Consider the following 14,594-nt stretch of genomic DNA (forward strand, 5'->3'; position numbering starts at 1 on the left):
GTATGTGATGCGATTTGGTAAGTCAAGGTTTACTTTTATACGTTTTTGAAAAAAAAGTGAAAACCTTGTAAAGGATTAATTGTTAAAATATTACCGTAACCATCCTTTGCTCTGCGTGGATCAAGACACATAGCCACGTCGAACAACAGGACGAAGACCATGTTGCTTGACATGAAGCAGTGTTGTGTGTTATAAAACACCTTCTCTCCTCCGAAGTCATATATTGTGACGCGGCCCTTTAATCCAAAGGCATTCCAATCCTCCATTTCTGTGCCCATGACTTCCTCAATGACGTGTCTTTGTTCATCAGACAGTTCCTCTGAACGGGAAGGATTTCTGTGCGATATTTCAACAATTTGACTTTCTTCTGTAATTGGAAGATATTATTCGATAATTGACAATTTGAACTTTTTGAATAATTTGATGAATTTACTCATGATTAGATTGCTTACCGGAAAATTTTGCACAGGCAATATTCGTTGTTTGTGGGAAATTTCGATATTCGACCAGTAAAAATGTCGTTATTCATATTTGAGTATAATACAGGGATTAAACGGTGCTTTTTCTGATTTATTTGTTCTTTAATATAAAATTCATTAACTGCGTTTTTTATATTCGTCGTCCTTTAAACGACATTGGCAGAACAGACTTATTTAGATAAGATGTGCTCCAAATGATAAACACACTGTCATTGCGGTGGGCGAACAAGACGAGTAAAAACGCGACGTAATTTTCCGGTATTCAGTACTTCATAATTCCTGACGTTACACCAAAAAATCCCGTACGGGAAGTATGCGTTGCATTTAATGATGCACGTTACAGCATAAATAATCCGATTACGATATATATATACATTTACTACCATGTATCTATTTATTTGTAAGTAGGTAAGTCACTATACCGATAATACGATACAGGAATTATGTGATCACAGATAGCTCACCTTTTGTTATACTTTTAAGTAGTGATTCCGACAATAACTTTTTTCCACTTTTGTATGAAACTTATAAAGCAAATATATTATGATTTTCTCATTGGCGATACAGTTAGCATAACACTACACACAATAAACGTTATTGAATGTACATATAAATAAAACAGACAATCAATATATCATTTAAGTAATATATTTTCCTATATTTAGAGCGGTATTGTTTGAAAACCTGATTAAGATTTGAGGTACTAGGTAGATGATGCTTTGCTGAATACGTTCATTGATAAGTTTTGATATTTCTAACATCTCTATTATATTAAAGTGTGTCTTTCCAGCTACCTGTCTTTTTCCCAGCTGACGACACAGATGGTTCCATAGTTGATACTGCTGCCGCGGAGTCATTGATTTGCTGTGGTGTGATCGCAGACGGTTTAGTATACGTTTTATCTTGTTGATCAATGATGCGTTTAAGCCGCTGACGACTCGTCTTGATTTCGCCATCCTCATCAAGTTTTTGTCGGAGGCCGGTGTTCGGGTTGTACTCAAAGAAGTTGACATATAGATCAGCGGTATCCGTCGAACCCGGTCCGCCTTCGGGAATATATTCCTGTTTTAGTTGTCGGACAAAACAAGACTTGCCGACTCCTTGGTGTCCAACGACAGTAATGGTGATATTACAAGGGTTTTCCATATTTTCAGCTATTCCTCTGGTGTAATGTTGTTGCTGCTGCTGCTGTATCCGCTGCTGTCTTTCCTCACATATCACTAAACAAAGCACCATTATTTCACATTAAAACAGTGTTATTTTAGAACGCCTCCATAAACATCATTTCTGAATTTCATGAAATCTAGGAATACAAATGTGAATTATATGGGTTTTTTTAAAATATAAATTATGTGTACTGAAGATAATCAGTCAATAGTCATGCAATTATTTAGTGATTTATTGTAAAAAGTAAAGATGATATTCCTGCAATAATTACAATTCTCATTTAAGTCGTCATCATCACTGGACGTCTAAAAAGGTCAAGGTCACAAATGACCCTGTCTCAGGGAAAGCTTAACAATTTCAGTGTTAATCTTCAACATTAGGAAAACAAACTCTTTTGATAGAGGACAAAAAGGTCAATAAGAATAAAAAATGGAAAGACGAGATCATACCTGCGACAAGAAAATCGACACAGATAGATCAGCTGAGACAGTTTTCGATTTGGAAAAAAATAAGAAAGAATCAAGAATATTACGGAAGATGCAGAAGATCCAATTGAGGTCAACCTGACCTTCTTTTATGATAGGACACACCACCTTCTCAAGATGAACATACTTAAACAGTTTGATGTCCATTCCTGACACAACAACAACATTATGCTCTGCAAACCATCATTTCAGTAATCGAGGTCAAGGTCAATTGTTAAATAGAGGTAACAATGAACTTGTTTTAGGAAGCCTGTAAGATAGTTAAACCCAGTTTATGTTATAGCAGCTGAGATACTGTGTAGCAAGAAAGTAATGGGGAGCTTCAATTTCGCGATATGGACGTTCTATAGCTATATGGTCAGAATGAATGGCCAAAGTTTAAAACAGCCAAATAACATGTTGCCAATAGTTCTCCTTCCGCTTTCATTTCATATGCGCTCGAGGCTCAACTGCTTCTAATCAGACTTAGCAAAATTAACTGTTCATAAATCACATTTTGAAATGTAACTTTCCAGTTATAATGGCTGAAGTGTAGTGTCAGTTTATAAGTTTGTAACGCCATGTTTTGATTAACATTTTTGGACCAGTTTTAAAGCAATGCTTCTAAATAAAACGATAGCAAAGTATTATGTGTCATTATTCATAGAAATGTTACTGGTTATTATGTCATACTGTCTTGGAAACCGTTTAGGGAGACTATATTACGTTCGCTATGAGTGCTACCAGATGTTAGCTGTACAGAAAGCAAATATAATTACAAATCGTTTACTAACATATAATGCAATGAACTTTAGCGCCAAATTAATTAAACCTAAGCTTATGGCAGATCGCCAAATAACAAAAAAAATCAATATTTTAGATCAAAATATCCTTCCCAGGAAATTTGATTTTTTTTTTTTAAACTTCTCAAAAAATAACCTGGGATCAAAGACTTCAGTAAGGTAGGAAACAATGTAGCTGAACTGGACTGGGTTGTTCACCGGTGACCAGGTAGGTGTTAGAGCGTCCGTCTACAGTTTTGAGGGTTTCGGGTCTAAATCCTGGTATGACAATGCATTTTTCTCTCCTGTTAGTGGTTTTAAATGGATACATTAAGCATTATCTAGGAATATTTGGTTCAGGAGAGCTTGCATGTATAACCATACTATGAAGGAATAGTGTCTTTGGTATATATATATTAGTATGTGTTGATTACAGCACTGAAACATATGCAAATTTGCTGAAATGAAGGAGTGGGATACTAGGATACATTTAGCATTATCTAGGAACATTTTGTTCAGGAGAGCTTGCATTTATAAACATGCTATGAAGAAATAGTCTCTTTGGAATATATTTTAGTATGTGTGGATTACAGCACTTTAACGTATGTAAATTTGCTAAAATGAAGGAATGTGTGTGTAAATTTGATTAAACTATGAGGCAAGTAGTAGCTATAAAACGCAAAGCAAAGAACTTGAAAAATCCTTACTTTGAAACAAAAACAAATATCATGTACAGTGTACAGTAGATACTGCCAGGATGACGATAGGCAACACATTTTATATTTTTCAACATTCCTGTATCGCTGAAAATTAAATCAGAATTATGTGGATAATATTTCATTTTCCTTTGATATTTTAACTTTGATACCCTTCCAAATCTTCGCACCTTTTTATAAATTGCATAACTCATCATGATGCTTACTAAATTTAATTACCTATGCTTGAAATATCATACCAGCATAAATTGAAACCTTTCTGGAAGGTTTATAACAGTATGATATAAATGACTAATATTAGCCCAAGTTTCCTCTGGACCTGAAACCAAACCTAGAAACTGTGAAAGATAAATGTCTGGTATGGAGCCAACTACTAGACTACTTTCGATTATCGCATTCCAAACAGTTTGACCGGTTTGACCAAAGAGGCTCATTGCAAATGTCTAATACACATATGCTATACTGATATAGGTCACAGCACACATACACATAGTACTGTGACCTATATCAGTATATCATATGTGTATTAGATCTCTGTAGTCGGAATTAGTTATATGATGCTGCTTTATCTGATAGATGACATCGATCCCTAATTGATAGAACAAAATTATGATTGTAATGTTCTAAGTCACATATCTAATAATGGTACCTTTTCTTCCCGAACGACCCTAACTCCAATACGGTTATACTGTATGCATGCTTACTATTTATTGTAGATCTTGGTCGGAGCTAACTTTTTCCCATGACATGCATGGTATCTGAGAAAAGATCAAGTTCAAGGTCTCCCTAGGAGGTCAAAGAAAGATTTAAAATGAACATCTCAAAAACAGTTCATGTTACACAACGCAATGAATAGCGTGATCTAATGAAAATATTTACAAAGTTTCAGATCAGAGTATCGAAAATGACGAAGATACGTAACTTTTAAATAAGCATTCCCTCGAAATTAAAAATAACAAAAAAAAAAAAAACGTTTCTCTTCCGTAACCCTGAAACATACAGAATTGGTATTTAACAAATTCATAGCATATAAGCTTGGCTACAAAGCGTATGCAAATCGTTCATCTTGACCTACATTCACGGACACAGGTTAAACAATAAAAAAAAGTTTTTTCAAAACTCTTTAAAAATACTGTTGTTACACCACATTTTTGGTAATACTTCTTATGATGAGATTTGAAAAGATGGAATCATTGTGCCTGTAAATAACCATATGAACACTACAAAATAACGCTTAGGATGCCAATTTATTCTAAAAACTGTACAAAGGGGAATACTGCGAACGTATAACTCAAACTCGGTTACAAGTTTGTCTACAAGCGGGGAATGTATGTATGCATATTTACATTTGCATGGCATTGGCACTTTATAGCCTCTTTGAAAGCTGTGTCGTTGATGGGACTTTAATTACCATACTTCACGAGACACAATTATTAGCGTATTAATACAACACTGACCGGAACAACAATTTCCAATATGAATAAACATGAAAACTGCTGAAATATCGCTTGGCATTGTGAGATTTGACCAAGGTCTGCAATGTCGTACAAAATGCACATCGGTTAAAATTATATATGCCGGCATTGGAAACAATTTTAACGCTCATGCAATTTATCAGAAATATCGTCTGTTACACTGCCCTGATCAACGGGGATTCGTTACAAATATCTGAAATACACATATTCTATAGACCTACTGACACATATGTTACAGAGCTATTGATATGAGTCACAGAACACATAAACATTTCAGGCATTTGTAACGAACCTGTGCTCCGTCGCAAGATCACTCAATTCAAACGCTATCGGTTTCACACGTCTCGTATCCACGGTTCCCCAGTATCTGACGACATGTCAAATAACGAGGATGTTATATAATCTACCGACTGTTGCCATGCAATCAGCAAATACATTCACGCCTTGGTTGTTCACAAAATGAGCAAAGAGAACATTTCGAATTAACTTCCAAAAATAACTCCCTCATGGAGGGCAAGGTCGGATTTACGGTGTTCACTGTATTGTCCATGCGCGAAATTTGTTCCAGGGAAAAATCGAAATAATTTCAAATCTAACTTCCATCTCAGAGTTCTAGTGATAAACCTAAATCACCCTATAGACATATCATACGCAATTGTATTGGTACTGAATTGTGGAATACAATTAAAGGGTTTGTTAAAATTTCAAAGTACTACTTTGTTTGTCAATCAGCACTCGACTATACGCTGTTCAAACTATTGAACGAAATTGTGTGGACTGTCGATAAGGCGGGCATTTTTAATTTTAAATATAAATTATAAGTTAAAAAAAGAACATAAGAGGCAGAGAAAACGTAAATAGAAGTATTAAACTGTTCTTGTATGGTATTTATGATTTATTTGTATGACACAGCTAGCGCGCATTATGTTGTTTGCTTGCAAAGCTGTATCATTCAAATATATCGTAAATACCTTAAAAAAAAACAAGCAATGCTACAGAATGTGTGTGGGTTGCTATGAACAATTTAGATAAGAAAGTGCAGCAAAGCTGCTTGAAATCAACTATTGTGCTTACACAAATAAAATAAAATCAATTTTCGCAGACACAATTACCAAACAAGACACATACACGGAGACTGCACACGATTCAAAGTAGTTAGGATCTACACACGGATTAGTCAGTAGTCGTCTTTTATAGTTTGAACAAACTTATAATTGGATTGTTGAATATAATGCGCTAGCGCATTATGATAATTTTGCTTGCAAATTTGTATAATTCAATAAGATCATGAATGCCATACAAAATCAGTTTTTCCGCCTTTCACGTTTTTTTTAAACTTACAAATTATATTTGAAATATTCAATGTCCGCCTTATCGACTTTCTGCATACATTTGCTCAATAACTGGAATAGCGTGTTGACGAGTGCTGATTGGCCAAACATATTGTGGTGCATGTCATTGAAAGTCCCATTAACGAGTCAGCTTTCAAGTTGGTTATTTAGTGACAATGCCATGCAAATGTAAACATAAAATGAGAAAAACACATCTGAATCAAAAACCTATAAAATATATAATTCAAATATTATTTAATATCGGGTACAATGGTTTAGATATGTCACCAAGTGAAGTATAATGACATATCACTCAGATGTATGTGTGGCGAGGTAAATATGTGTGTACGTTTATGTGTTTGAGTAATTATCTCCAGTGCATGTTATTATAATATTGAAAAATCGTGATTAAATTCCTTCGATTTCAAAAAAATATCGATTTGAAAAAGCACACAACCATTTACTTTATCTATTATATTTATAGTATCATTTTATCTATTTTAAACCTGATCCGCGTGATAATTTCTAAACAGACTCGTCAACAGATTGGCTAGCATGAATTCGTAGAAAACAGCATTGTAGAAGCGTGCATCATTAACCGATTTAGCTGTAACCGGGAATACTCCGACCATCTGGAGAATGTTTTAAATATTCACCGTTGTAAATGTGACCTCGAGTATTTGAAAACATTATGAGGCACGTGATGTGACTAATATGTTGATAAATGTTTAATGAAGTGATGATCGCAATCAATATACTTGCATCAGATTAATATGAAATATTCATGATTATAAGTTCTGAAAGAACATCACTGTTACTTTCTTGACAGGATCATCATTCGACCCTTGCACAATTATAGCTTAAAAGTTGCTACAACCAGGCGAAACATTTCAGTTTATATATTGTTGATGGTAATTACTCACATAAATAAATATATCGTCGTTCAAAGGCATACTTCTCGCAATCATTCCAGTTTCAATCCGTATGACATTTATCGATTGACAGTCCAATATCAGGCGTTTAAACAACAATGACCAATATATCATCGCTTGGCAGTATCCATCAGATTGAAGCGGACAACGGTCAGATCGAGATTTAGCAAATGATAGAAATGTACATGACTGGTGTGGAACTGATTTTGCTAACCTGTTTCATTTCATCATTTTTCCAGATTTTATCTTGTGCTTTGTTACAGGATATGTGACTGGTTATTAGTAGCACATGTGAACCAAAACGGAGCTGTTTATAATAGTTTGAATGGCTGTTTTTCCCCCATTTGACTGCTTTTAAAATTGTCCAAATCTCCATTTTTTTCAGTAAGTAGTTAAATTGTCGTTCGATTTGTCTCCCGTTGCATCGCTAGATCTACTGTTTATCATTATTTTGTATTTTTGATCTTATAAGTATTAAAAGTTTTTTAAAATAAATAAGTTTGAAACTACAGTAGACAATGATAACAATAGTGACACAATATATCGTATAATGATAAAATAGGTCGGCAACAAGTAAATCTCTTGATTCAAATCTATATATTCGAAAAGTCTTTAAAACACGTTAGTCTATAAGCCTCAAGGACACCCAGTGATGTTGTACTAGGGTTGGGTGTTACTCGTCCGCCCATGAATTATATTATACTGAGACTCATGTTGGTCAGGAGTCTCCGTCTCTGTGCAACACTCTTTTATCACATTAAAGAAACTTAAAAGCTAAAAAAGTAAGCGGAAATTAAATAAAATGCATATTTATATATATATATATATATATACATGCAGGTATATGATCTTCCGATAGGCAATGGCTTGCTGCAACGTCTTTGTTTCGACCACAGGCTGGGAGTTCTGTTCTATAGAAGTGCCTCCCGTTCATTAGTGATCTGGAGTCATTTCGAAAGGTATCAACACTTAAAAACTTAAAGAACTAACCAGAATCTAAATAAAACACGTATACATAGGTATAGGATCTTCTGATAGGCAATGGATTGTTACAACGTCTTTGTTCCGACATCTGGCAGGGAGTTTTGTTCATCAGAATTGCCTCCCATCCCACCGTGTTCAACGTCTTATCAAATGAAACTAATTTTTGTTTCTCCCCTAGTTATTTTCTCTTTTTTCTTCTGAAATATAAGTATACGCGCTGCTTTATTTAAGTATGCTTTTTATATCTTGTCTGTATGCTTACTTCTATACTCACACACACTCCAGCTACTATACAGTACACATCAAAACCCCCATTCCCACCCAGGGGTAGAAACACAACAAGCCCCTCCCCCATATCGATCTCATTATATTCATTGATTACGATATTTTTGCATGTATGGTGTTTGGTTACAGGTAGGATCGAAACCCCATCGAACCCCGCTCAAAGACAATACCCCATACTTTTCTCTACAATTCGGCTACAGGAAGGATCAAAATTCCAATCCTACTTTTGAGTAAAATCAACACAAAATATCATGGTGTATATTGCTGACCAACCGTTTTTGTTCTGGTCTCAGCCTAACATACACAATGAACACATCCGAATATTCCAAAATGGACAATACCTCCCCCCCCCCTCCCGCCGCAGGCCACTGCCTATCCCTACTCGGTCCCCTATTATCATCCCAATCCCTATTGATCTCGGCACACACCACCACAGTCCCATTCACCACATCGTAATCCCTCCCCCATATCACATATATTTTCCCTTCCTTTAACTCTGTCGAAATTACAACCTCCACTACTATAATCCTGTATGATATCCAACAACCCCCTACCCCCACCTTAAACTAACATTCATAATATGGAAAGGCAAAGCCTTAAAAGAGCGAAGGCATTCGAGTAAATTCGGCCCCATTGGAATCAGCTTAATTATGACGTTATAAAGCATGCAACGTCAGATTTTACCGCCAATTTTACGACTTTTTTTATGTGTGACATGGGCCAAACTTGCCACGGTATCATTGACCGAAACTGTCCAGACCCAAATTGATATTTCAATAAATTCTTATCGTAAATTCTTATCTTATCGTGTGAATGCCCAGCCAACTAGCCAACTAAACTGCCAAGATCATTAAAGTTGTAAGTATAAGCTAAAAAACAAAAATATCAGGGGTGGCCGAACTTGTCCCGGTCTCCCGTATGTATTTTTTTTTTGTATCGTTGATGATTGGTAAAAATGCATTTGCAATACATTTTTTGCATTAATGACGCCATTTTCAAAGCTAAAGTAGATATTTGTTCTTGTCCGTAACGTATATGATGGGTCGGGTGGCGCAGTGGATAGCGCGCTAGTCTTCACCAAAATGGCCGGATTCGATCCCGGCTACCTGCCCGACCACGCGGGTTTTATCCGGATACTCCGGCTTCCTCCCATATTAAGAATTAAATCTTCTGCGTGCTTCCGTCAGGTCACAAAAAGAATGATTGAAATAAGTTGGAGAAAAACTGTTTTGTAATTGCTATAGAAACAAGAGGCCAATGGGCCTTAACGGTCACCTGAGTCCTACAGTATTTATTATTGTTGTTGAAATATGTACCAATTTGAGTAAAAAAAATGTTAAGTATAACGTTAACCTCAGTTTGTCAGGACCATGAGCTAGACCGATTTTCAGCAAGATCGGCCTATTAAAACTTGTTTTTAAGTTTGAAATAGGTATTTTCAAAATAACGGCCATGGCAGCCAAAGAGTATTTCTGATCGACCCGAAAAATAACAACACTTTGTCAGGACCATGAGACGATCATTCCTACAAAGTTTCAGTTCAATCGGCCTAGCAGAACTTGACTTTCAGGTTAAAAAAGTTTTTCAAAATGGCGGCCGTGGCGGCCATATTGGATTTCTGATCAACCAGAAAAATAACAACACTTTGTCAGGACCATGAGTCGATCATTCCTACAAAGTTTCAGTTCAATAGGCCTAGCAGAACTTGACTTTCAGGTTAAAAAAGTTTTTCAAAATGGCGGCCGTGGCGGCCATATTGGATTTCTGATCAACCAGAAAAATAACAACACTTTGTCAGGACCATGAGTCGATCATTCCTACAAAGTTTCAGTTCAATAGGCCTAGCAGAACTTGACTTTCAGGTTAAAAAAGTTTTTCAAAATGGCGGCCGTGGCGGCCATATTGGATTTCTGATCAACCCGAAAAGTAACAACACTTTGTCAGGACCATGAGTCGATCATTCCTACAAAGTTTCAGTTCAATAGGCCTAGCAGAACTTGACTTTAAGTTTGAAATAGTTTTTTAAACGGCGGCCGTGGCGGCCATATTGGATTTCTGATTAACCCAAAAAATAACAACACTTGGTCAGGGAGATGTCAGTAACCTTCCCATGAAATATTAATGAAATCACTTTGGCATAATTTCAGCTTTAGTTGAAAATGTAAAAGTTAGCGGACGACGGACGATGGACGACGGACGACGGACGACGGACGAAGACGTATAGCTAAAGCTCAGGTGACCTAAAAAGTGCATATGACATATTTGACGATAAGTCTATAAAAATAAATGTATAGAGATGTTAGTTAAACAAATGAAATTAAAAAAAGAAAACATTGTTATACTTTGATGTAACTGAGATTGTCGTTATATCGATATTTAGAAGTCCTGTTCTATCCAGAAACGTGAAGCGTGATAACGCCGGCACAGCGAACAGCGAAGAGTGTTTTTTAAGACTATGCTAATGAATTAAGAGAATTAGAAGGAATTGCAAATATAGAACAAAACCAAAACACATTAGAGAGGGGCTTGGACCACTGGACAGTCTGGATATGGTAGACACGCCCTCTTCCTACTTCCGTACCGTACTAGACATCTTGATGCAATGCGGCTAGCGTCAAATCAAAATTAATTTAACAACTTTTCGGAGCAAGGAGTCGTCTCCCCNGAAGGCAACTCTCCTCACTTCTACAAAACACCGACCTCTGTCACTGAGACGAAACCAGTATGAATTGAGCCATGTAGGCGAAAAAACATACACCCAACAACTAACTATATATTCGAATTCGAACGCGCCCCTAGTTACGTTACATATGTACTTACTATGCACTGCAAGCTTTTTCCAGTAACACTATTTATTTGATCAATCATTACTACAAAGTGAAAGAGACATACCTTATGCAACTTTTTGAAAAAAAAAATTGAAATAAAGAGGGAAAAGTAAAAAAGGTCTGAACGGGTTTCCTCAGATTATTATACTAATAACAATTCTAATTCATTTGAGATGTGGCACGACATTTGATTGGTCAATACAAATAATTTGCAACAGTATATACCGTCCACAAACTTCTCATTTGCATAGGAAGCCCGTGTAGCGAAGGTTAATGATATCAATGACCCCGACTGACCCTGACTCGTCATGAAATGGATTATCCATGACGTCACGAACAACAATAGCGTGACCCCAAAAGGTCAACGTAATTCTGCCTCACCTCCAATACTCCTGACGTCACCAATCCGGGGCAGAGTGACCAAAAATTATTTAATGATTGAATCTTACTTTGGTCGATTTCATTGGCTGAGTAATTGAGTTGGTCTTGAAACAAATTTAATGAACTGCGTATCCATTCTGATCGTTTATATCAGGTTCTGGAGCATGTGCAAGTCTACGTATTGACGAAATGTGAAAAAAAATAGTCCGTCATTGAAGGACCATTATGCAACATGATGGTATACGTTGATAGTTCAATACAGTGAAATTATTTAGAAACAAAACACACAACCATATTTTAATTGTCATAATTATTTTTTGTTGATGAATTCATAAGATATCAAAATTTCTGATGCGTTATCGCGGAAGAATAATGTCTAGACGCGATGCACAGGCTCAGCTGCGAGTATACGGCAGCCATCTTTTTACTAGCTCGAAGTGGAGAGCCGCTATATTTCGAGGTTCTACATCTTCTGGAATGTGAAGCTGCAGTAACTAAATGTCGAGGTAGACAGGAAACCAGACGTGGCTTGAAATGACGAATCATTTGATATGACATTTGACTTTTTTGAATGTATTTCATATAAGACGGGATCACATGGATCCAACACATCCACAGGGGTTCGTTACAAATGTCTAAAATGTACACATTTTATATATACTGACATGGTCACAGCACACATAAACATACATTTATACACACTGATATGGGTCACAGCACATTTCAACATCCATTTATCTGTATATTTATGTGTGATTAACCCATATCAGTTATATCATGATATGTTATATATCAGACATTTGTAACGAACTCCTGTGGATCTGCGTTCAATTTGTACCGGGAGTTGATACTTGCACAAAGCAGAATAGGTAGCTTGAGGGATAAATTATATGTCACTACTGCTAGCAACCGTGAACTGATAATATTTTGCTGATTGATCGTTTTTGGTTGTTTGAACAATTTCTTTTTTGCTTCAATAAAAATGTGAAATCTCATCAAGTGGTATCGGCCCAGATCCGCCCTCCGGCAATAAACGTAACATTCAGATCGGACCGAATCGGCCCTCTGGCAATCCAATGGTTAAAGCATGCCTCAGTTTTAAAAATGATGTTTCAATTTACTGTCAAAACCTTAAAGAAATAGGTATCGAACGGAATTGAGAACGTATACTTATGAAAATAATATCATAGACAGATCCGAACGAGCCTTGTTTTTTCTTATGAATAACTGAATTAGATTAACAAAAATAAATTCGTTGAATATAACTGCGACCATCATAAAAAAGGTGAATGCTTTAAGAAATGTGTTCACATATAAACTCCACTGGGTGTTCTGTATTAATAAGTGTGTTTTTGCATATATAATAATACATCTGAATATGTGAATAAGTGAGGATCAACATAGATACGGCTAAGCATACTTACCGAGAATGTCGTAAACACCTTGACTTCGTGATAATTCTTGTCTTGCAGTATCTATCGGTCGTCGCTCGTATATATTTATATGACTTATATTTCTTGCAGTATATATCGGTCGGTCCTCGTCACTATCCTCCTGCTGCAACAGGCTAAGACAGGGATCAGCTAAGTCATGTACCAGATGCCGATATATCGTTTTTGGTTGTTTGAACGATGTCTGTGTTGCTTCAATAAAAAAGTGAAATATCATCAATTGGTATCTTTGTTAAAGCATGTCAAAAGTTATCTCCCTTCGCAAAATCATACGCACAGGCAATGTTAATGTTAATCTGGTCAAATTCATCGGAAAATGAAACGGGTTACAGTTGGTAGTTGCATTGAGTCCAACTTGAGTAGGAATTGAAATATTTATAAATGAACCTCAAGTTAGGTTCTCAGCTTTCCTTTGGTACGAAATTACATCTTCGTGCCGATATAGTATTTAATAATGATTGAAAGTTGGACATAAATCGCCTTATGGAACAAACAGTTTCCAGCTCGTCTCATGTCACTCGTCACGTTAAAGGTAATTTAAAGCCGATCGGCCCAGATCCGCCCTGCGGCAAACAACGTAACATTCAGATCGGGCCGAATCGGCCCTCTGGCAATCCAATGGTTAAAGCATGCTTCAGTTTTAAAAATGATATTGCAATTTACTGTCAAATCTTAAAAAATAGGTATTGAACGAAATTGAGAACGTATAAATATGAACAATATTATAGACAGATCCGGACGAGCCGTTTTTTAATAAGTGAGTTTTTGCATATATAATAATACATCTGAAAATGTGAATAAGTGAGGATCAACATAGACACGACTAAGCGTACTTACCGAGAATGCTGTAAAAACCTTGACTTTCTGGTAATTCCTGTCTTGCAGTATCTATAGAATGAAAATGAAACGGGTTACAGTTGGTAGTTGCATTGAGTCCAACTTGAGTAGGAATTGAAATATTTATAAATGAACCTCAAGTTAGGTTCTCAGCTTTCCTACGGTACGAAATAACATCTTCGTGCCGATATAGTATTTAATAATGATTGAAAGTTGGACATGAATCGCCTTATGAACAAACAGTTTCCAGCTCGTCTCATGTCACTCGTCACGCCAAAAGTAATTTAAAGCCGATCGGCCCAGATCCGCCCTGCGGCAAACAACGTAACATCCAGATCGGGCCGAATCGGCTCTCCGGCAATCCAATGGTTCAAGCATGCTTCAGTTTTAAAAATGATATTTCAATTTACTGTCAAAAATCTTAAATAAATAGGTATTGAACGGAATTGAGAACGTATAATTATGTACATTATTATAGACAG

General features: G+C 36.2%; 1 protein-coding gene across 2 annotated transcripts in view; it reads right to left on the reverse strand.

The window, feature by feature from the left end:
- LOC110446359 overlaps nt 1-14,594 on the reverse strand; it is a 55,843-nt gene that overhangs the window by 8,730 nt on the left and 32,519 nt on the right. For both annotated transcript variants that reach the window (XM_021491474.1, XM_021491473.1), the window contains exons 4-7: nt 14,113-14,163; nt 13,249-13,467; nt 1,274-1,699; nt 95-367 (exon numbers count right to left, since the gene is read on the reverse strand). In XM_021491474.1, the coding sequence (XP_021347149.1) occupies nt 95-367; nt 1,274-1,699; nt 13,249-13,467; nt 14,113-14,163 (969 nt within the window). The remainder of the gene's footprint in view (nt 1-94; nt 368-1,273; nt 1,700-13,248; nt 13,468-14,112; nt 14,164-14,594) is intronic.

This window comes from Mizuhopecten yessoensis, unplaced genomic scaffold (assembly GCF_002113885.1).
Source record: "Mizuhopecten yessoensis strain PY_sf001 unplaced genomic scaffold, ASM211388v2 scaffold2681, whole genome shotgun sequence".
Taxonomy (NCBI): domain Eukaryota; kingdom Metazoa; phylum Mollusca; class Bivalvia; order Pectinida; family Pectinidae; genus Mizuhopecten; species Mizuhopecten yessoensis.